The sequence below is a fragment of the Micromesistius poutassou genome, assembly GCF_964030765.1.
Source record: "Micromesistius poutassou genome assembly, chromosome: 16".
NCBI classification, from domain to species: Eukaryota; Metazoa; Chordata; class Actinopteri; order Gadiformes; family Gadidae; genus Micromesistius; species Micromesistius poutassou.
In genome coordinates, this window is record NC_140286.1 from 2,358,177 (window position 1) to 2,381,530 (window position 23,354).

The following is a 23,354-nucleotide window of genomic DNA, read 5'->3' on the forward strand; positions in this document are numbered from 1 at the left end:
GAATATCCCTTCAAGCATGGGAAACAAAGTCATAAATTCACATAATTTGTTTTACCACAAAATAATTGACTTTCAATCTCTAAAAGGATTGGCATTTTCCTAGATATAGATTGGTTTACATTAGTCAGTGGAGATGTCTCAAATCGTCCAGTTCAGGGTCTATGTTCAGATCAGAATCCAGAGAGTGGCTGACCTTGTGTGAAAGACCTGCTGAAGCAGGGCTGTTTCAACGTCTTTGAGCTGTTAAAGGCATCTTCACTCACTTCAGTGGTTGCGATGTCATGTGTCAACCATCCTGGATTAAAGCAGATTAGATTAAATCCTGCCAGCTGCACTTCTCCTCATGCCTAGCCGAAGGCTAGTAACTAGCCCTTATGTTTACAGCTGGTCACCACCTCCAGCACACCCTCAGTCTATCGTGTTCTGCTTCACAATCCGTGTCATGGTTCTTGATCTAGTCGGTGTAGCTCCACTGCTGATTTCTGTGGATTTACCCTTTTTTTTATTATTTCACAAGAATGTTAATTTCAGCTGAATTGTTTTGTATGGGGTGTTAACGCAGGCCAGGATTTGAGGAACATAGCATGTACAGAACCCTCGGTCAGCAATGTAGCCCTAAAAGGTTGGACAATAATTCCTGATTCCCAGCCCTACAAGTGTTGTTAGGTAGATCATCAAATAGCAGGTCCTCCCTTGAGTTAATAGAATTATGTATTATATATAATTTGCTCCCCATGAAATGTGCCATACAAAAAGCCCCAGAACGTTTTATCAAAGCGGTTAATCACCTACCACCTCAAAATGTTAATTTTTTACCAGTTGTGTTCACCTGAGGCTTTCTTGAACAGTGATCCTTATTAACTCTTAGCGTCTGTGGCCCTAGTTTCTGCAGTGTGTCCTACACAGTTGGCACTAGTCGGCCATTGTCTGTGGCCTTTCGGCCGATTCTGCGATTGAATCAGAGACTAAGGCAGTCGGTGAGGGAAATCACTCAAATTGGCTGTTCAGGCAAAGCGATTCGATGCACTAGCACTTCCTCTCACACAGGCGCAGAACTTATGTGCTCGTTGGCTGTAGTCTGCAATGTGATCAAGTGCACCTTTTGGCCAAGACACAGGCGAAGCGAGGCAACGCAACAGTCTGACTTCGTTCAGGCTGGTTCTCTGACATTGGTTTGGTGTGGCAAGGGACTCAAGGTAACCAATTGCTTGGACGAACATTAAGTAGAAGCCTGGTTTACTGATGTATTCAAACCCAGAGCCCAAACAACAGTGCTTATCTAGGGATGTTGCCTGCAATCACAAGGGGACTGTAGGGAATTCATTGTAACATTTTTGCGTTTAATTTTTTCTTCCCCCTTCTAGGATGGCTTGGACGCATTGGTGTATGACCTCGACTTCCCTGCCCTGAGGAAGAACAAGAGCATTGACAATTTCTTGAATAGATGTAAGTACCCCAGCAATGTAAGCTGTTCACAATGCTTTTCTCCCCTCCTCCTGTCCTCCTTTTGGTGCTGACACCCGCCATGTCTCCAACAATGACTGTTCTCAATCAAACCCCCACCCCTGGTTAAAAAAAAAACTGCATATGGGTTTATGCCCCAGCTAGGTTCAGTAAAGAAGGCCGTTATAGGGTCAAAGCCTTTATGCGGGCCAGGGCACCCAATTGTGTCTGTCGCTCTGGCATGGTCCACAAAAGGGGGCTTTCATAGATGGCCAGTGACCCAAATTATGCTTGTTCCCTTTATCAGCGTCACATCACCACTATGAATCCTGCCATTAGTACGACACGAATGCACTGGGCTTTTATGGTGCAAAGTGCAAGAAGGTGTCGCGGGAAAAACTCGAAGGGGTAGTAATGTGATATAGAGGTACTTGTACCAATAAAACGCCTAGGCAGTCAGTCAGGCTCTGACCTTTCTCCGTCAAAGTATGCACATGATCTCTAAGTGCTTTCCTGCAAATCACTTTTCTTGTCTGCATGGTAACATTTGTACCACTATCAAGCTTGTAAATTATTTTTGATAGTAGTACTTTAGTGTCGCTCAGGCCTCTCAGGTTCAGTCCTCAGTTATACTTTTATATACATTCAATGTAACTCGTTGTCTCCAAATTGTAAATAACTAGCAATTACACGTAAGTCATATAAACAAAGCAGTTTTAAGACCCGTTGATTATGAAAGCAGAACTACTAAAGGTACCCAGAAAAAAACAATTCAGATTTACTGGCTGCAAAGCCCCAGGCAAAGGTTTCACAACGCATTGAAAGTGCGCTTGGGAGTTGGTACACATCTCACAGGGCTCATCAGCCAAGTGCCGCGGGACATGGGGGTAATGGACTTGATGTCTTGTGATGGCCTGGACGCCACTGGCGCTCCTTGCCTGAAGGCACCCCAGCTCCAGTCCCTCGTGCGTTGCACCATGCATCGCATCAGCTGACTTTGATGTGCGAAAAAGAAGCAGGCCTTTCTTGGAACCTATTTTTCCCTCTTGAGACGCTCTTATGAATCAGCCCAGTTGGAACCTTCCTAATGCTGCCCTCCAATGCGAATTTCAGGGTTGTGTTCTCTGACTCACTCTCTGAAATGTTTTCATTATAATAAGCATTTGTGTTTATTTATAGATCCATTGAACTTGGATACCCTTACTCTCTTCTCTCCCTCCCCTCTCTATTTCCTCTTTGTCCTCTCTTCTCCCATCCCTCTTATTTTCCTCTCCCTGTTCTGTCTTCTCATCTCTCTCTCTCTCTCTCTCTCTCTCTCTCTCTCTCTCTCTCTCTCTCTCTCTCTCTCTCTCTCTCTCTCTCTCTCTCTCTTCTATCCTTTCTCATGCACGTTGTGACCCATTGGAATCAGACGGTTCAACTATGACCACATTTGGCAGATCAGAGAATACTTATCTGCCCATGGGGGGAACCGCCATTGTTACAGCAGGGCTCCAAAACAGCTTTCCTTTGGCTGCCGTGCAGCATCCCTTTGTCCACCAAAAATACGTTTTCCTCTTCTGGTGCGCCTGCCAACACGTTGGTTGTTCCTGATTGGATAAATCCACCTCTGCTACTCCATCTCGACAATGCAGGGGCGCTCACCTTTTGATCAGAGCCGCTGTTATAGGCTTTTAGGTACAACTGCTTGGCTAAGCCTACGGGGCTAGCTCAAAGGTTATTCCCGGGGGCTGTGGGGTAACTAGATGGTCCCTGCTTTCTCCGCTGTGTGTGGGCTCTCTATGACCTCTTGGGGTGTGTGGATGAGGACATGGTACCACGAAAGAGCCAAAACACTGACATCTGCTGTGTGTCTCCTGTTTTCTCTTTCCAGATAAAGACACAATCAGTAAGATACGGGATCTGCGCATGAAAGCGGAGGACTATGAGGTGGTCAAAGTTATTGGGAGAGGAGCCTTTGGAGAGGTGCAACTGGTAAGGCCTCCACGGACACTTCATTAGGCCAGAGGGATCAATGTGAAATAGTCTGTTAAACGTACACTCACGATGACATTCAGTCCACTAATGTTGTAGCTGTAGTATTGTAAAGTATTATCTTATATTTATTTTTTATATATTTTTATAATTGTTTTATTGTGCAAATAAAATGACCAGGAATTAGTCTTGTTACGGTGCAAACATTCAACAAGACATTCTACAAACAACATATGATAATATGCTTGCTAGTGCACAGAGACAGAGCGGAAAATATCTGCAAGGTGCAGCAAGTTCAAGAAAGGGAAATGTATTGCTGTAAACAGCTTCTGTTCCTTGTTTTTTACCCTGTGGGACAGTCTCATAGGGTGGGTTGTTGTTGTTGTGGTGGTCTCAGTAGGACCATGCCTAACTGTTCTTCTCTCACCCCAGGTCAGACACAGAGCCACGAGGAAGGTGTACGCCATGAAGCTGTTGAGCAAGTTCGAGATGATCAAGAGGTCTGACTCTGCCTTCTTCTGGGAGGAGAGGGACATCATGGCCTTCGCCAACTTCGCCTGGGTGGTGCAGGTGCGTGACGGAACACAGCATTCCCAGAATACATCGTGTCTACTCAGATGTACAAGGGGCATGAGGGATGTTCCTCTCACAACCAGGGGCTAGAATTAAACTTTAGGTTGTGCTGAATGGTCCTGACACTCGCATTAGCATGTGACTCAGCCCAGCGCCGCAGAAAGGGAAACGTCGACCAGCATCATCATCTCTCATCCCTCATCTCATCATCTACTCCTGTTGGTTTGACATTCAAATATCCGTCCACGGAAAATCAATCGTCTTGTTTGTATTTTGACACAAAACAAACCTCTGCCCGTGACATTTAAAACCCCCGACACCCCACAGCCAACAATTCACGCGCGTTTACATCAGCGGTAGGCTGGTGCTGATCTTCAAGGGTATCACACCCATGCTTCCTGTTTCCTGGTGACGAGCTCCGCCCCCCCCCCCTCCCCTCCCCTCCCCTCCCGCAGCTCTTCTTCGCCTTCCAGGACGACCGCTACCTCTACATGGTGATGGAGTACATGCCCGGCGGAGACCTGGTCAACTTGATGAGCAACTACGACGTGCCGGAGAAGTGGGCGCGCTTCTACACGGCCGAGGTGGTGCTGGCGCTGGATGGCATCCACGCCATGGGATTCATCCATAGGTACACACAGGCACACACGCACACAGACACGCACACACACACGTACACACACACACACACACACACACACACACACACACACACACACACACACACACACACACACACACACACACACACACACAGTTTTTTTGCTGTGCTGTTCATGGCCGTTTTGGTTTAATACATGTGGAAAAACGTCACACTGTTCATTCGTGACTGCTAAAAATACTTCTTCCGGCATTCCTTTGGCCGCAGTGTCTCCATGCATCGCTCCTAATGGAAAATTGTGTCTTTCGTCATCGTCTGCGTTTCAATTAAACCCGGCAAGACGGATTCAGGCCTAAAGAATGCAGGAAAAAAACACTCAGACCCATGCAGCACGGATTGTATTACAATGTGAAACGTGAGCGATAAAGTAGGGCTGGAGAGCGTAAACGGACACCAAAGTCAGCCTAGACTTGAGTGCGCCTTTGCACTTTTAGAGTGGGCTTTTTTTTTTCCACTGTTTTCCCCTGAAAATATATGTAGACTTTGTGATTCGCTGTAGCCTGAGCCCTAACGCCACCTCTCTGCCTCTCTCTCTGTTTTTGTCTCCCCAGGGACGTTAAGCCCGATAACATGTTGCTAGACAAAGCAGGCCACTTGAAGCTGGCAGACTTTGGAACCTGCATGAAAATGAACAAGGTACCCCAGTGGCCCTTCCTCCAGGACATGGGCGGCACAATGCATGTGTCAAGACAACATGAATAAGAACCTAAAGAACCTCCAGATTCAAGCCAATCCTTGATGTGCTTTAGTCTTTTTCATTTTGTAAATAAATATGATCTAATTGTGTGATGATAATAATAATTGTGTTGGAATGGCGGCTTGGTCTCTTTCAGGACGGAATGGTACGATGCGACACCGCAGTGGGAACGCCAGACTACATTTCCCCCGAGGTACTGAAATCCCAGGGAGGAGACGGATATTACGGCCGGGAGTGTGACTGGTGGTCTGTGGGAGTCTTCCTGTATGAGATGCTCGTCGGTGAGTGGGCTGTTAAGGCCTTTGTTATTTTCACCGCAGCAGCCAATCAAAGTCTTTTAATCCACTGTCCTTAAGAGTCTATAACTCACACCTTGTTTGTTTGTTTGTTTGGTCAGATGTGAGTAATTAAATAGAAACAACCTAAAAGGTTTTTTTTTTTTTTTTACACACATTTGTGAGACTGACATTTCAAATGCCCTTTTTTCTATTTGTGGATTCCCAATCCACACAGACGCCATCTAAATGTTTCTGGCTCCAAAATGGAAACGTACACCCCTCCCTATTGCCATACCTGAAGTGCACCTTTTCCGTTGCTTGGTTACAGGCGATACGCCGTTCTACGCCGACTCGCTGGTGGGCACGTACAGCAAGATCATGAACCACAAGAACGCCCTGACCTTCCCCGACGACAGCGACATCACCAAGGATGCCAAGAACCTCATCTGTGCTTTCCTCACCGACAGGTCAGCGATAGCGCCGTAGTAGCAATCGGGGGCGAGGTCAGCAAGGCGAGGGTTAGGTACCGTAATCTCCAGCACTCCCTCGGCTCCGTCCCCTGGTTTTGCTCCGGGCGTTGGGCGGTCCGTAGAGACCGTGGCTCTGGATGGCACATAACAACAACATAGAAGATTGTCCATGCATGTTGTACAGCTCCCCGTTCTGTTCAATGGAAGAGTATTTGTTTACGTACAAAGCATGTGCTTTGTTTACAATGCAACTTGTTTGTGTCAAGAACATTCTTATCTGTTCTCCGACCCTCTGCGTATATATTTCTGCGTGTATCCCATGAACTCGTGTTGACGAGTGTGCACCTCATTTCATCCCTGAAAATGGAAGAGCCTGTAAAACCGCCCAGTGTCTCCTCAATGCCTGAACCGTGTGCGTCTCGCTCCGCAGAGAGGTGCGCCTGGGCCGCAATGGCGTGGACGAGATCAAGCGGCATCCCTTCTTCAAGAACGACCAGTGGACGTGGGACAACGTCAGAGAGAGTAAGGCCACGTCTGCTGGCATTTTTTTTTTTAACATTTAAAACGTTAGTTTTGTGTGTTTTTCAGTATTTCACCAGATGGATCTCCCTCCACTTGTTAGTGTTTCCTCACACCCTTCCCCAAGCGGCCTGACATTGTTTGTTTTTCCATGTCGCCCACTATGGACAGTGGCAGGAAATTCTTGCAGGGGGGGGGGCGGGGGGGGAAGAGCCATTCATTCTGTATCCTTTTACAAGACTTAAGCGTCTGTGCTGGCAGGAGCGGTGACAGCACGCCTGCTGCAGTTGGGGGGCCAAGAGAAGGGGAAGCGGCCCTGTAGCGAATGTTAATGCAGAGGGACGGGGGGGGGGGGGGGCGTGACACCGTCGTGAGGGGGGATTAGAACTTAAAGAGTGTTTTAAATCCAGTGGCTGTACGCCGCTCTTTTTAGTGGGTTTATATTAAATACTGCCCTGGGCTTCAGTCAGCACTTTGCTGCAGGCCAACAAAAGCCCCCCCCACCCACCCACCACAACCCCTCGTCCTGCTTTAAACATCTTATTTTAAATAAGTCTGTGATCCAGAGAACTTTGAGTAACCCTTCAGCGGATTACGAGGCAGCCGAGTCAAAGCGAGGGGCTTTGGGAAATGCAGTCTCTCAGAAGCTCCTCGTCTATCATGGGGCTAATCTCGCTGGTACAAATCTAGCTGTGGCCGATAGGACGAGAACATAATGTGGGGGATGAGGACCAGGGTGAAAATGGAATACGTTTACATTTAGGGCATTTAGCAGACTCTTTTATTCAAAGCGACTTACAAGCATTCACACACCGACGGCGGAGTCAACCACGCAAGGCACCAGCCAGCTCGTCAGGAGCAGTTAGGGTTAAGTGTCTTGCTCAGGGACCCTCAGCTAGGAGGAGCCGGGGATCGTACCAGCAACCTTCCGGTTACAGATGAACTTGATCTAGCTCCTGAGCTAAGCCGACCCCTCCATGCATTGTATCGTGCAAATTGGGTGCGGGAAGATTACATTATGTGTATTAGCGCGGTTTGTGAGATGGTTTGATTCGTCTCTCCTATTTGCACGCAAAAATGTATTGAAGTCAACTTCCACACTGCTTACCATGCAGCACCTATATTTGATGTACGTAGAGAACTCTGTTTGACTGGTCTCTCTCTCTTTTGTACAAAGTCAAAATTTTAGCCAAATGCCAGCCGCATTTCCTGCAAGTCTCACTAACAAACACTGCGTTATGTTTCCCTGGAGAGTACATTTGCAAAATGTAAAAGTTCCCTATTTATGTAAATGTACTTCTTGCATTCTCACAAGGTGTTGTGTGGAAGCTGTGTCTATAATCCCCTTCCGCTACAGAGTAACCCTATGCTAGCTCCTGGCCATCTTGTTCCTCTAGACTGGGGGTAAACGGCTAGAAATGTGCGGTTCATGTGCAGAGAAATGATTGGCTATGTTTTTGTGACACTTAAGGGTGTGCGTTCAGCAGCGCCGCTGTATGACGCAGGAGGCCGGAGGATTAGGTTCCTGCCTTGTTGGTAAAAAGGGAAACTGATGATGATGATGATAATAATCAATAACAGAAAACAATTATTAACTCTAGATGAACGGTTGTGTGTTCCTGTATGAACCTGTCACCAACAAAGTGTAGAGGAAGGCCTCAATGCGTTTCCTCTGCCTGTGCTTGTCTCTGCAGCGGCGGCCCCCGTGGTGCCAGAGCTCAGCAGCGACATCGACACCAGCAACTTCGACGACATCGAGGAGAACCGAGGCGAGGAGGAGACCTTCCCCACACCAAAGGCCTTTGTGGGCAACCAACTCCCCTTCGTGGGCTTCACCTACTACAGTACTCACCAGTACGTTTGTTCGTTCAACGCACTCCCAACCTCTCGTGCGTTTAGGGTCTACCTTCCCATCTCTGACAGCAATCAAACGCGGCACAGTACGCCAGAAGAATGGAAAATACCAATGTTTTTGTTACAATGGGAGAAGGCATTTTATACATTATATTTTTGAACCCACTCCTAAAATTACTCCTAGTTCAAAAAGCTGTAGATTCTGGGCTTATTCGTTTATCCCAGGGATGTGTTATTTCATCCGAGTTATGTTATTTTTGAATTTTTGCCTTTTTCTTTTACGGATGAATGTAAGACAACAATTGCAAGCAAGTGTTTTTTGTTTTTTTTGGCTGTGTGTGGTTGCGGTGTGTCATGAAAAAATATTGGAAAGGAAAACGCATAACTTCAACTTCACGTCATGTTAGTATTTAGCACAACCATGTTTAGCTTGGTAAACAACATGTCCCGACCTCAAACCTCTCTGGACCTTCTCTGCCCAGACTTCAACGCACCACCAAGACCAGTGACAAGCGTAGCAGCTCCACCAAGGAGGACAAGAGCCATGTGAGTGTTGCAATGTGTAGAGACAGGGAATGGGAATTCAATGTTTAAGGTCCCCTGGTACCTATTTGTTGTAGATGTACGGTGATTTGGGTTTTACGTAAGTAAGCTCTACTCGTAGCATGATTGTCCATTAAACACTAACATTTTCGAGCTTGAGAGAGAGTGATGACCATTGAATGCAAGTGGGATGTTGTCTATTCAATATACAGCTTTGTATTATGAGAATATCATTAACCCCCACATCTGTCTGCTGTCTGTCTGTGTCCAGCTGGAGAACCTGCAGAAGAGGATCTACCAGCTGGAGGAACAGCTGCACGGGGAGATGCAGCTCAAGGATGAGATGGAGCAGAAGTGCAGGTACAGGAGACACGCACGCACGCACGCACGCACGCACGCACGCACGCACGCACGCACGCACGCACGCACGCACGCACGCACGCACGCACGCACGCACGCACGCACGCACGCACGCACGCACGCACGCACGCACGCACGCACGCACGCACGCACGCACGCACGCACGCACGCACGCACGCACGCACGCACGCACGCACGCACGCACGCACGCACGCACGCACGCACGCACGCACGCACGCACGCACGCACGCACGCACGCACGCACGCACGCACGCACGCACGCACGCACGCACGCACGCACGCACGCACGCACGCACGCACGCACGCACGCACGCACGCACGCACGCACGCACGCACGCACGCACGCACGCACGCACGCACGCACGCACGCACGCACGCACGCACGCACGCACGCACGCACGCACGCACGCACGCACGCACGCACGCACGCACGCACGCACGCACGCACGCACGCACGCACGCACGCACGCACGCACGCACGCACGCACGCACGCACGCACGCACGCACGCACGCACGCACGCACGCACGCACGCACGCACGCACGCACGCACATGCATGAGCCAAGCTAAAATACCCTAAATGATGTCCAACAATATCTTGTAACCGCATTGGTCATATGCAAGAAAACTTCACAGCATGTTTACGGTGACTTTTATTGAATGGTTACATACAAAATATAAATTAACGTATTTAATATTTTTTCAGGATGTCCAACAACAAGCTGGACAAGATGATGAAAGAACTGGATGAGGAAGTAAGATAACGGAATCCACTGTGCTGTTCACAGAGTGGCCCTGACACTGCGGGTCGTATTCAATGTGGCCAATTTAAAGAACGTCGCCCCGGAACTCACATGCAGTCATGCAGACGGGGACAATAGACTGTAGCACAAACACAGCTGTAGCTCTCACCATTAATTATCGGTTTGGCGGTTAAGGTTAAGGCACTGCACCATTGTAGACATCTATTTATAACAACCACCCCAGTACTGTGACGCAGACAAAACCGACCCTAGACGATCTGTGAAAAGGGTTCATTGAATTAAGTGGCGTTTGAATGTCTTCTTCCATCTCCCACTCTCTCCCTCCCTGCCTCCCCCCTCCCTCCCTCTCTCGTGGACTACCTGGTGGCCCTGCAGGGGAACCGGAGGAAGAGCCTGGAGGCGGGCCTGTCTGTGCTGGAGAAGGACAAGATGATGATGCAGCACCGCTCCTCCGAATACCAGAGGAAGGCCGACCAGGAGGCGGAGAAGAGGCGCAACCTGGAGAACGAGGGTGAGCCGCCCGCTGGGGGAGACGTGGGGGTTCATCTCTGTTGGTCACTCTATGCTGAACCGCTGGTTACATTCAGAGGGAGGCATTCAGACAGATCAGCAGTTTTTTCCCTCAAATTCCCTTGGATTAATTTGTAAAAAAAAATAATTAAAAAAGCATTCAAAAAACAATTTCAATCATAGAAATCAATAACTTTTAAATCTTCAGGATCTGTATAATAACAACGGCAATACATTTGAGATGAAAAAAATTAATCATTCTCTTCAGGGTTGGAATGTTGTTGTTTTGGCTTGTGTGTTATGATCCACTTTTCTTGTAGTACCCCACTTCCTCCCAGATTTTGACCCACCTAAAAAGTCTTATCCTCATTCAAAAAAGCTCTTGCGCTTGTGTTCGTTCAGGGTCCTCAACCTGGCAACCAGCGTGAGGGTTAGGGTTATCTGGGGAGGAGGGGGCAGGCAGAGACAGCTCTCCCATATTGTGAATGTGTTTTTTTCTTTTTTAAGTACTACTACCTCACCTAACACCTCCATCCCAATTACCCACTAAACAGCCATTGCTGTGTGCCAAATTATTTAGCCTAACTGCTATGGGCCAGTGTAATGGAGTGTGGTCACGCTGCACCTTTAAAAACACACATGCCCACACTAGGAATACCTGCCACTGGCATCCATCAGAGGACAGCACTAAGTGGATTGACATTAAGCCGTTGGACTCTTAAGACCCAGTGGTGGGTCACGTGAGCGGGCATTCACACGCACGTGCACTCCCACCCAAACACTAGTTCTGTGTTTGTAGATGACCCACGTGAACCCTGGTGTAGGATGGGTGAGTGTGTTTGGCAGTGGCTAGGAGTAGCCTCCATATCTAATCCCTTGTTCCCCGTTGGATCTCTTCCAGTTTCCACTCTGAGGGAGCAGCTCGAGAACATGAGGAAGATTAGCCAGAACTCACAGGCCTCCAACGACAAGATAGTCCAGCTGCAGAACCAGGTATGCTGCACAGTCTGCACATGCAAGCACAAATGTACACACACACACACACACACACGCGCGCGCGTGCGCTATGACAAGGCCAAAACAATCTGTAATCTGCAAAGGGAAACGCCTCTTTGTTAAAATGATCAATCACCTGTAATTTGTCAATTTCGTTCATCATTCACTTGTATAGCCATTGCGTACTTTATACTATACTATATGTAGTATAAGTACTTGATACTAAAAAGGTTTTTCTTAATTTTTCTCATAGCCACAAAGCATAAACAAAAGTGAGTCCTAAGTGACAAAAATAACACAATTGACCCTAACAACGTCTCTCCCTCCCCACCCTTCCTTGACGGGCAGCTGGAGGAGGCCAACGACCTGCTGCGGGCCGAGTCGGACACGGCGGCGCGGCTGAGGAAGAGCCACACGGAGGTGGCCAAGTCCATGACCCAGCTGGAGGGCCTGAACCGCGAGCTGCAGGAGAAGAGCCGCGCGGCGGACAGCGAGAAGGCCCAGCTGGAGAAGGAGCTGCTGCTGCTGCAGAGCACGCTGGAGGCCGAGAGGAGGAGCTCCAGCGAGGGCTCCGAGGAGATCCGCGAGCTGCAAGGTACGGCCCGAGGGCTGGGGCCATACCGGCGCGGGATGTCGGGACGATAGTGGGTTAACATCCATAACAGACTACATAGATCATAGATCAGCCAGAACACGAGGATCCGGCATCAAAAGCTCTATCAGCAAATAAGTCAGGAGTGGGGTGAATGGATAAATATGATAGGTAATGATCCCCAGTGTATATATATATATATATATATATATATATATATGATTACTTGGGCATTTTCTGCTATATGTAGGTGACTCTGGATCAAGAGGCTGAAGAAATGGCGTCGTGGTATTTCTATAACCCAATACTGCAGTACAGTGGTTTGCTGTGATCGCGTGGGAGTGAATGAAAGACCGAGTTTGGCTATAGTAGTGGCACTGACCCAGCGAAGACCTTTAAAAAGAGTGCCGCAGAGTCACTCCCCCGCTGCTCCAGAGAACCGCTCAGTCAGATCGGCCCTCCAGGCGGCCGTCGAAGAACCATGAGCGCACTGCTGACGGGACCACCAGCCGACGTGTTCAGTGCCGCTTCTGCTCTGATCAGAGGTTGGCTAGTAGGCCACTGCCACCGCCAATGCCATCATCAGCCTTTTATTAACCTGTCAACTAGTGGTGCTTTACGGCCCAGCCAGCCTTTGAGTTCCCCCGTAGCGATGGGTTGGCGTCAAGACCACGCTACACTGTAATGTTAAAATTAGACAGATCCAGATGTGTTTGGGATAAAGCGTGCATTTCTGTTTGTGTATACGTATGTTGTGTTAATGTTTTCTGTGTGCATGTGCTCTGGTCGTCAGTGAGGATGGCGGGACTGCACGAGGACAACAACAACCTGAAGCTCAGCCTGTCCAAAGTGGAAGCTGAACGGAAGCAGGTCCAGGAGAGGAGCAATAACCTGGAGAAGGTGAGCCGCTCTCCACATCACACCCACCACATATTATGTCTGTTATAATATGGCGCGCCATCGTGGGACGTGACGGTGCAAAGAATAAAAGCCTTACTAGGCGTTCAAATGTAAACATAGTTGCAGTGATTTGTCCCTAGAAGCCAAAGTATCACTGCAATGTAGGCTGTGCAAATATATAGCGCGGAAAATGTCGAGGGCCTCCACCGCCTCACCACCTCCCCCCACACCCTATCTCTCCCTCCTGCAGGAGAAGACCAACCAGGAGATCGACCTGGCCTACCGGCTGAAGACGCTGGAGCAGCGGCTGGAGCAGGAGCAGACGGAGCACCGGGTGACGCGGGCACAGCTCAACGACAAGTATGAGTCCATCGAGGAGGCCAAGTCCGCCACCATGCACGGTACGTGCCCCGTCTCCTCCACCGTATCCCTCCGCCGTGCCGCAGCACGCCCTGTCTGGCTCGGTATCTAGATCCAGCCTTCTATCTAGATCCAGCACTCTATTTCCGTGTGTGTGTGTGTGTGTGTGTTTCTGGGTGTATCCCTCCCTATCTCTGGTGGGGTTTCCCTTTTGTGATTATTATGATTCAAAGGGCTTTATTTAGCTAGGAAAGCGTAACTTTACACATCACTGAGGTGAAATAAGACGCAACCTAATAATAAACAAAATAATGTCCCAAAATGAAAACAAAGACTTAAATCGTCTTGGTAATCATATTATCTAGCTCTGTGTACTCCTTTATTTCACTGCTCTACCCTCGTCATTCGGTGTCTTTTATTTCCTTTCTTAGAACCTTTTCCCCCAACCGGTTATCGCATTGCTCTGCCTTCTTCACCTTTTGGCCTTCCTGACCGTTTGACACGGAGAGAGTCTGCACACAAGCACACGTGCACATGTACACGTACACACACACCCACACGTCCACACACCCAGATGTGTGCGTCTCCCCCAGGGCGGTGTGAGCGAGGAGGAATGTCAGGGAGTGATCTCCACGTGGCGTGTCAGGACGCTGCCTGACTGCGTATTTAAGAGTTGGACTCTTATCCAACATTAATTTATTTTGCAAGACCAACCGTCCGGATTACACAACATGTGCGGCTTTATTCACGTGTTGCCTTGACTTGCCCGACATCCCTTCTGCTGTGCTTCGGTGGTACTGCTCTCAGCCCGGGTCCTGCCCTGATACCATCAGTCGGTCGATACTAATGTACATCACCATCTCCCTCCGCAGTGCCCGGGGAACACCAAAGAGGCCATGCTTACATTCATTTATAAAAGTGATGACCAGAGTTCACATTTTTGTTTCAATATACACGTTTGTTTATGGTCTTTGAGCCTTTATGGACAGGCCAGTGAAGAGGTAAAGGACAGACAGTGGGTCGAATCCCGTAGGGAACAACGTGTAGCACGTCTGCCACAAGTCTGCATCGGAGCCCGGTATCGCTAGCGTTTGAGTACGACCGCCTGCATGGTCGGTGCACCGTGTTGCTGGGCTGTGACACCGCCTTCCCTCTCCGCCCTCACAGCGGTACAGCAGAAGGTGTCCGAGGAGAGCGTGGCCCGGATGCGGGCAGAGAGCAAGGCGGTGGAGGTGGTGAAGCGCTGCTCCACCCTGGAGCTGGACCTCAAGCAGTCGCTGCAGAAGATGGAGCAGCTGATGAAGCAGAAGGAGCGGCTGGAGGACGAGGTGAGGAGGGGGAGGGGGAGGAGGAGGAGGAGGGAGGGAGACTGCAGAGTCTTGGAAGGCACGGGCCTTAGACCATGTTGAATGTGGGATCCCCTGCTCTGGTGAGGTGAAGCTGTATGGATGCAATGCATGCCATTATAATCCTAAAATTAGAAAATAAAAACACATCCCAACCATTGCATTGTTGAGATTGCAAGCTCAATATCACATCCCTTTTCAGTCGCTCTAATGTTAAGTGACACACTCCCATAACTAGGAGATCACGTGATGTGATGGCAGTCCATTTCCCATTCATAAAAACCAGAAAAGTCAGTGTATCCATCTCCGTGAAGAGGTGTCTCCCTCATGGTGCGACGAGTTTCTCTCCCCAACCCCTTTGCTCACTCCCTCCCTCTCCCCTGTTGCCACCACCGCCCCCACCAGGTCAAGGCCCTGCAGGTGCAGCTGGACACGGAGTCCAGCAAGCGGGTGACGGCACAGAGCGAGCTGAAGGGGCGCAGCCAGGAGACGGACCGGCTGCGGGGGCTGGAGAAGCAGCTCAAGCAGGAGATCAACGCCTCGCTGGAGAGCAAACGCTCACTGGAATTCCAGCTGGCGCAGATGACCAAGTAAGCCACGCAACAGAGCTGTTAATCACCCGCTACAATCCCAGTCCAATGTCATTCCTTAATAATTTGAATATTCAAATTATATTTTAATTGAATGGTCAAATTTAGCCCATTATTAATATTTACTGTGTACCTATACACTGTATACACAGGCTTATACATTGCCAATGCAACTGTCAGCATGTGGTTGATAAACGTTCTCTCCACTAGAGGGCATTCTACAAAAACTTTATTTTTCTTGCCAAGTAAATATTATTAGGCACAAAAGGATATTATATTAAAGCCTCCTCTCGAAGGCCTCTATATAATTAGCCCGTAGTTGTCTGTGGTGATGGAGAGCACCACCTCAAGACTCTTGACGTAAGCTCCTTTTACGTTGAACGTGAGTGTACGTTACATTGTACGTTACAATTAAATAATAACAAATAATTTAGTTCAATGGGACTGTGCACATTTCCACAATTTCCGTTTTGAGAAAAGCTACTTTTTATTTTATTCACACTAAAGTCGATCTTTGTTCTCGATAGCAGTCTGCGCTACAAGCAAAGTTTTAATTGCACCTCGGTACGTGAATATTGGTTTTGCTTTTGATCATTTAACACATTTTGGCATTTCTCAAAGTATTTTACACTAGGACGAAAAAATAGAACTCCAGTTTAATTGAATCCTCTAAATACATGGATGTTTTGGTGAAGGGGCGGAGCATAAACCCGTCTTCACTAGGCTGTTCGGGTTCAGTATTCCATCCGTCTTTTCTCCGTCGCCATGATTGTAGGAATATGCTGCGTGGCTATGAACGTGTGTGAAAGCTTTATTGTACATCAGGTGTGACATGAGGAAAGCATTTCGTTTTCACTTGCAGCTAGGCCCAGGCGAAACAGATGTGAGCCTATAATGTGTTAACAACACATTTATAAAATAATACACATTTGAATAGTCATTTCAGCATTGTAATGGTAAATTGGAATACGTCCTACCGGAGTGACTCTTTCTTGGGGTTCTTGAAGATTTTCGTAAAAGAAAGAAATCCCAAAACAACATGGCACTTAGAGACAGGAAAATAGTCCAGGTCCCACATGTGGAGGGCTGCTGTTGTGGAAATAATCGACTAGATTGCAAAGAGGCAAGGACAGCGGACCATTAACACGAAGAGCTTTTATTCTCAGTGCACTGTAAAAACTGGACATCAATGTTAAGTCACTCATCTATTTATCCATTTCATCAGGGCTTCGGACCACGTTCGCTTATAGGTCAATTGTTTTGGATTACTGCCAGACGCATCTCTTATTATAGTCGGCTTGTTTACAAGTTTGAATGTCAACCCCTTACTTGGTACTGGACAGCTTGAACACATTGAGGGTCACATGTCACCCTGACCTGTTCCTCATGGGCTTGGCACTGTCCACTGTGTACGCTACGGGCAGCTTGATCACATTTAGCTCCAACCACCTGTTTCGCTTGGCCCTCGCTACTATTTTCCCCCAGCGCCCTGACTACTTTAGCACATCACACTTTTTCCATAATATCTGTATGTGTGTGTAGGGGTGGGGGTGGGTGTGTGGCTGCGGGTGTGCGTGTGGGGGTGGGTGGGTGTGTGTGTGTGGCTGCGAGTGGGTGTGTATCTGTATCTATCTATACATGTAACCCATCAAAACCACAATATTTCCCCCTTTAGAAGTTATAACTTCTAAATGTCGTTCAATTATATTTATACGATATATGTATATAATTACTACTGTAAAACCTGATGATCTGCGATCAATCCTAGCAAAGGCGAAACCTTAAGGAGAAATTACCTTAGGGCCCCCGGGCTCTCCACAAACCGAAACAGCCGCACGCTCTGTATACATTGACTCCCGTCCTCGTCGCCATTATGTTGTGGAAATAATCAACGAGTTTGCAAAGAGGCAAGGACAGAGGGCCGTTAACATGAAGAGCTTTTATTCTCAGTGGACCCCTGAAAACTGTCCGTCGACGTCATTGCCTCATCTATTTATCTCTTTCATCAGGGCCTCCGTCCGAACCCTACCCCCGTGAACACGCTTGCTTATTGGTCATTTGTTCTGGGTTTCTGCCCGACGCCTCTTAATATAGTCTGCTTGTCGACGAGTTTAAATGTCAACCCCATACCTGATACTGACAGCTTGAACACATTCAGGGGTTATCCATAATATTAGAATATAATAAATGTATGTGTATCTGTGTGGCTGCGGTTGTGTGTCCGTATGCATGTAACACATCAAAACCACAATACTGTCCCATCGATCTTCCAGTGTAAACAATCTAAATCTTGAAAATAAATTATGCAGCAGTATTTTATTGGCAAAATAGAAAAGATTGGTGGGGGGGAAGCTTCTCCAGCATTTAACCCTTGCCCTGTTTTTGGGATCAATACTAGCTAGCTTCGATCCCTGCAATAACCATGGCAATGTTAACTGGTGTCATAATGTACAGCACTGTGCTGCTAGGTCTGCTAATCACCCCCATCGCCACCACAGTGCCAAGCGAGCTGCCATTCATTAATGCTCTTGGGAAGTTGAGGAGTAAATGACCCCACAATTGCCTGCTTTGCTCCAATAAGAGCTATTATTCCAGCTTAGGACACGGCCGTGCCAAAAGCTGCAGCGCTGCTGACAATGTTTACACCGCAGGATTAAGGTTTACCCTGTCGGAGCCCCTCCGCCCAGCGCTAAGCTGTGTGTGTGTGTGTGTGTGTGTGTGTGTGTGTGTGTGTGTGTGTGTGTGTGTGTGTGTGTGTGTGTGTGTGTGTGTGTGTGTGTGTGTGTGTGTGTGTGTGTGTGTGTGTGTTCGTTCGTTCCACTGGTGTCATTATAATACCCCTCTATTTAGATGACTCAGCAGGAGTGCCTTATTAACACTTTGGTATTATTAGTGGGAAGATTTTTGGGTCTTGTCATAAATGCATCTGGGGTTTCCTGCGGCCGGACGTGGGGGTTCAATAGCTTTATTTTCCTTTATCCAACAGGCAGTACAGGGGCAACGAGGGCCAGATGAGGGAACTTCAGGACCAACTGGAAGCCGAACAGTATTTCTCTGTAAGTATATCCTTGACTCGACCTCGTGCAGTGATGCGTCATGTGTTCTCTCTGTGTGTGTGTGTGTGTGTGTGTGTGTGTGTGTGCACACTAAACTCTCCTCTTCCGTCTCTCCCGTGCCCTCCCTCAGACGCTTTACAAAACTCAGGTGAAGGAGCTGAAGGAGGAGATCGAGGAGAGGAACCGGCAGGTGCAGGATGCGCAGAAGAAGGTGCAGGACCTGCACAACGAAAGGTACGGAGACTGGGCCACCCAGTTTTGTCATTATTTTTAATTTAATTATTATTTCTATTTTCTATTCATTATTATTATTATTCTTTTGGAAGATATTTCCAGGACATATAAGCTGTGGTCTCGCCTGACCAGAATCTGCAATGTAAATGGAAAAAGATTTAAAATGTGTGTGGAAGCTACCATGATCCTTTGGTCTCCCAACAGGGACTCCCTGTCGGCTCAGCTGGATCTAACGGTCACCAAGGCGGAGTCTGAGCAGCTGGCCCGGGCGCTGCAGGAGGAGCAGTACTTTGAGCTGAGTCAGGAGAACAAGAAGGCCCTGGCCAGACACAAGCAGGAGGTCGGAGAGAGGGACTCTACTATTGCAAAGGTTAAAAGCCCCAGCTTTTCCTCCAAAACATCTGCTCTTCCTTGGGTCACGTTTCTGGCTAAATGGAACCAGTTTTGATTGACCGGCTGCTTGTGATCCCTGTTCCTAGCTGGAGGAATCCAACGCAACCCTGACCAAAGACGTGGAGACCCTCAGCAGGGAGAAGGGAGAGCTGGACGAGAAGCTCTCCTCTAAGGATGACGGTCAGCCTACCACCGCCGGACGCCCCTAGCCTCTCTACAGTGCTTTGGTTTAACGTCGTCGGTTGTCTCATTCATTTCTCCTTTGTGACTTGCAGAGTTTTTGGCTCAGAAAGAGGAGAACGCAAACACGGTTAAGAACTTTGAGAAGACCCTTAGCACGGAGCGCACACTCAAGACTCAGGTAACCCCCCCCCCCCCACGGGACGCAATTTCTCTCGTTTTTTTCCTCTCAATGAATTCTATCCAGTGGTAGAGCTCATCTTTGGTTAGTCGTTAACATCAGCGATCTTATGTGTGTGTGTGTGTCTCAAATCTGCCCAGGCGGTAAACAAGCTGGCGGAGATCCTGAACCGTAAGGACATGAAGCTGGACCACAAGAAGAAGGGCAGCACGGCCGACCTGCGCAAGAAGGAGAAGGAGAACCGGAAGCTGCAGCTGGACCTCAACCAGGAGAAGGAGAAGTTCAACCACATGGCCATCAAGAACCAGAAGGAGCTCAGCGAGATGCAGGCGGTGAGGGGAATTGATGAGCGCGGTGTTGTTGTAACCACGGCGACGTTAGCCGGTGCTGTTGGATTAAGATGAGAATTGACGTTTGATTTATCTTTGGAATGTTTAGTTTCACTGCTCCTTGCCATCGAATGAAGACGTAGAGTACTTGTATATTCTAACACCGAGCAATCTCAGTCCAAATTGACAATCCAAATCCGCTGTCTAATTCGGTGTTATTTTTTTTTCTAATGAACAAACTTTTGTTCATCTAGACACTAGAAATACTACCACGTCTTATCCGCCAACTCTCATCGCACACTCGCACGTCATCGCCACCCCTTGCTCGGTTTTCACCAATGGTTAATGACGTGTGTCTCCCCCCCGGACCCCCACAGCAACTGATGGAGGAGTTTGCGTACCGCAACGAGCTGCAGATGCAGCTGGACAGCAAGGAGAGCGACATCGAGCAGCTGCGCGAGAAGCTGAACGACCTGCAGCTGCGCATGGACAGCTCCAGCGTCACCAGCCTGCAGACGGACGAGACGGACGGCAACCTCGCAGGTAGGTCCCGCCCCTTCCCCCCCCACGCGCCGCCACTGTCTCTCACACGCAAGGACGTCCGATGAACGAGCAGTGTGCCAAATATCAGTAAAACAGATGAGGCCCATCTTTTAATGTGGCGTTTCAGTCCAATTTGGACTGGAGAGGCGGCAAGCTCAGATGAAGGAGGTAGGATTAAGCAGTCAGCCACAAGAGGTTGGGTTTTACTGTGGCGTTGTTAGTCACGGTGCTAAGCAGATTTAATTCATGGCTTTTATAAAACAGTTACTAATACGGTTCCTACCAAGTTAGATTCCACAAAATAAACTCACAGCAACATATATTGAATACAAGTCATTCTTCGGCAGAGCAATATAGTTCCTCAAGATGGAAAAATGGTTGCCAACCAACATAGGCTAGCAGCATACATAGAGATTTGCAGTGTTGTTTATAGAGAATTTTTGCATTGGCTTCCAGCCAATCAGAATCAAGGACCTAAATGGTCTGTTTTATCATGCGTATTGTCTGAACAAGCCAGTAGTTGATGCATATTCGTTGTCTCCTTCTAGACTGATCGATCGGTATGATGGAGGCAATATCCATATATGCATAATTTAAAACCCTGTTTGGTTTTAAATCCCAATCGTGGTTATGTATTACATGGTTTATGTATCCACCGTAATAAAGGTTAATACATCACCTTCCTCTCGACATCAGTTAATGAACAGTTTATTCATAAACGCAGAGGAAAGCGATGATTTCAAACCGGATAGCTTTGATAATTATAAATGAAACTTAAATTAAAAAGTACATTCTTCTCATCACAAAATTGAATACATCAAGGAATCCTATGTGTACTATGGGAGTGAGGCTGTGTCATTTCCTGTGTGGTTTAAACCCTTGTCTTCCTCTCTTCATTCTTCTCTCATCCAGTGGGTTTCCTTGCTCCTCTTGTCTTTGTAACTTCCATTTCTTTCCCTCTGTGAGTAACTTTGAAGGAGCTCCTTCTCCGTGCCTGGTCTGTGTTTCGCAAGTCGTGTGCTTTCGTCCATTTATTTATTTATCGTATGGTCTTAATATTATTATATCTTTGTTTTTCTGCTTGAGGTTGTTGGAGGAGGTGGGGGTGGTTATTCTGCGGGAATATTCTGGCATTTTCTAAAGAAGCTTGCGGGTTTGGGGAGTGTTAAAAAAATAAATGCATTGACAAGTTTTCCGTTGACTAACTGTGACATGTCTTCTAACGCTGTCGGCTGACATTCTGTTAGGATGGCAAAGTGCGGTGGCATTACATGACAGCTCGACTCTTTACTCTGGAGACTTTAACACGTAGCTCATAGCATCTTTCAAAACATGTTCAGACTGAGGCTAATCCCCTCCCCACTGCCAAACCCTTTTATTGGTTTATTTAATAGTTGTATCTGTTTTCTAGCTATATTTGCTCTTCCAACACTTAAAAACTGTCTGTTTGTTTAAGCCGCATGTTCACTTTAAATATTTTATTTGAAGTCTCACATCACAGTCATATTAGCACAAAACTCTTTTTAGATTGTCTGTTCCCCTTTTATAGTTGTTTTGCCAGAGGCATTCTCTATAATTCAAATTGGTATCACTTTAACATAATGAAAAAAATTGCCTTTTGCACAAATCCTACCTTCAGCGAGGCAAGTGAGTTAGTTAGCCAATAACTAATTGTAATGAAGTAAATGCACATTCACCAACATGGAATCGAATCATGCTCCGTAACAACCTTAAAATGAATACTTTATCCAGAATTCTCCGGAGTCACCGCGACGTCTCTGTGGTATACTCCTATCCCAGTTATATTAAAGTGAAGCTGCTGCAGGACGTCTTTTGACCTTTCATCATTTGTTGCTGACCTTGGTCTGTTGACTTCTTTGTACCCCTCCCCCTTCCCCAGTTGAGTTTGGATTGAATCACTGCATGGCCCTTGTGATTTGCCCTCCGCAGCACCGCCGTCAATGCAGACGTACATTAGTAACTTGTTCCCCTCCCCCGCTCTCCTTCCACCTCCCTATTTGAAACAGAGTCACGTCTGGAAGGCTGGCTGTCCATTCCAAACCGTACAAACATCAAGCGCTACGGATGGAAGAAACAGGTGCTGTCTCTTTTTCCTTTCTCATGATTTGGATTAATATTGGTCGTTTATTAATGTTTTAGAATATACATCTGTAATGTGAAATGTTCTATCGGCCAGGCGGTACGCTGGTACTGATGTTCTTACACTTTTGCTCCACTCTCATCAACACTTCGCTCTTTGTTATGCGTCAACATCTGCAGTACGTGGTGGTGAGCAGCAAGAAGATTCTGTTCTACAACGACGAGCAGGATAAAGAGCAGTCCAACCCCTGCATGGTGCTGGATATTGAGTAAGTGCTTTCTGATGTGCACTTTTCTTCTGTTGCACCACACCGAAGTGGCAAACTTCCCGCCAAAGGGGTTAGGAATCCTAGGAATCGTTAAGAGATGGGTGTGTAATACTCACTAGAGCCTCACCTCATGAATCAATAGCTGTCGCCATAGAGATGACATCTTATCGTTTTGTCATCTGCCGTTAACGTCATTATTGTTATTCTGCTCCCAAAGTACCTGATGGAAACGTTGGAACAAACTGAACAAAATATGTTTACCCATAATACCCAGAGGAGCAGTTTGTCACTCCTCAATGACAGCTTTGCTCCGTCTGGGCCTGTGTGTGTAACGGTCTGTTCATCTAGAGGACTCATCCGTCTGTCTGTCCGTCCGTCTATTGCAGCAAACTGTTCCATGTGAGGCCGGTCACCCAGGGAGACGTGTACCGAGCCGAGACGGAGGAGATTCCGCGGATATTCCAGGTAGGTGGAGCCTTCCTGTTCCGTCTGGATGCATACGTACATCCACGCTGTTTACTCCTTACTTGGATTTGATGCATCTCGGTTTACTCTTGAAGAGGCATTTAATCCAAAGGGACTTTTTCATGCAAATGATAGGGGGCAGTAATCTTGCTC

The 23,354-nt window shown here is 47.7% G+C and overlaps 2 protein-coding genes across 2 annotated transcripts in view; one reads left to right on the forward strand and one right to left on the reverse strand.

Moving 5' to 3' along the window:
* The window catches only part of greb1l (GREB1 like retinoic acid receptor coactivator), a 77,473-nt gene extending 60,961 nt beyond the window's left edge, over positions 1 to 16,512 (reverse strand). The window contains exon 1 of the mRNA XM_084481062.1: positions 16,429 to 16,512. The gene's annotated coding sequence lies outside the window, so the exon portion shown is untranslated. The remainder of the gene's footprint in view (positions 1 to 16,428) is intronic.
* The window catches only part of rock1 (Rho-associated, coiled-coil containing protein kinase 1), a 35,451-nt gene that overhangs the window by 8,642 nt on the left and 3,455 nt on the right, over positions 1 to 23,354 (forward strand). The window contains exons 2-30 of the mRNA XM_084481064.1: positions 1,365 to 1,446; positions 3,317 to 3,417; positions 3,850 to 3,987; positions 4,446 to 4,621; positions 5,203 to 5,287; positions 5,485 to 5,629; positions 5,955 to 6,093; positions 6,527 to 6,618; positions 8,310 to 8,469; positions 8,952 to 9,015; positions 9,284 to 9,372; positions 10,100 to 10,148; positions 10,533 to 10,668; positions 11,569 to 11,660; positions 12,012 to 12,258; positions 13,049 to 13,155; positions 13,406 to 13,556; positions 14,683 to 14,843; positions 15,267 to 15,451; positions 18,438 to 18,507; positions 18,638 to 18,741; positions 18,946 to 19,111; positions 19,221 to 19,314; positions 19,410 to 19,495; positions 19,636 to 19,827; positions 20,202 to 20,367; positions 22,395 to 22,465; positions 22,648 to 22,736; positions 23,123 to 23,201. Coding sequence (XP_084337190.1) covers positions 1,365 to 1,446; positions 3,317 to 3,417; positions 3,850 to 3,987; positions 4,446 to 4,621; positions 5,203 to 5,287; positions 5,485 to 5,629; positions 5,955 to 6,093; positions 6,527 to 6,618; positions 8,310 to 8,469; positions 8,952 to 9,015; positions 9,284 to 9,372; positions 10,100 to 10,148; positions 10,533 to 10,668; positions 11,569 to 11,660; positions 12,012 to 12,258; positions 13,049 to 13,155; positions 13,406 to 13,556; positions 14,683 to 14,843; positions 15,267 to 15,451; positions 18,438 to 18,507; positions 18,638 to 18,741; positions 18,946 to 19,111; positions 19,221 to 19,314; positions 19,410 to 19,495; positions 19,636 to 19,827; positions 20,202 to 20,367; positions 22,395 to 22,465; positions 22,648 to 22,736; positions 23,123 to 23,201 — 3,516 coding nt within the window. The remainder of the gene's footprint in view (positions 1 to 1,364; positions 1,447 to 3,316; positions 3,418 to 3,849; positions 3,988 to 4,445; positions 4,622 to 5,202; positions 5,288 to 5,484; positions 5,630 to 5,954; positions 6,094 to 6,526; positions 6,619 to 8,309; positions 8,470 to 8,951; positions 9,016 to 9,283; positions 9,373 to 10,099; positions 10,149 to 10,532; positions 10,669 to 11,568; positions 11,661 to 12,011; positions 12,259 to 13,048; positions 13,156 to 13,405; positions 13,557 to 14,682; positions 14,844 to 15,266; positions 15,452 to 18,437; positions 18,508 to 18,637; positions 18,742 to 18,945; positions 19,112 to 19,220; positions 19,315 to 19,409; positions 19,496 to 19,635; positions 19,828 to 20,201; positions 20,368 to 22,394; positions 22,466 to 22,647; positions 22,737 to 23,122; positions 23,202 to 23,354) is intronic.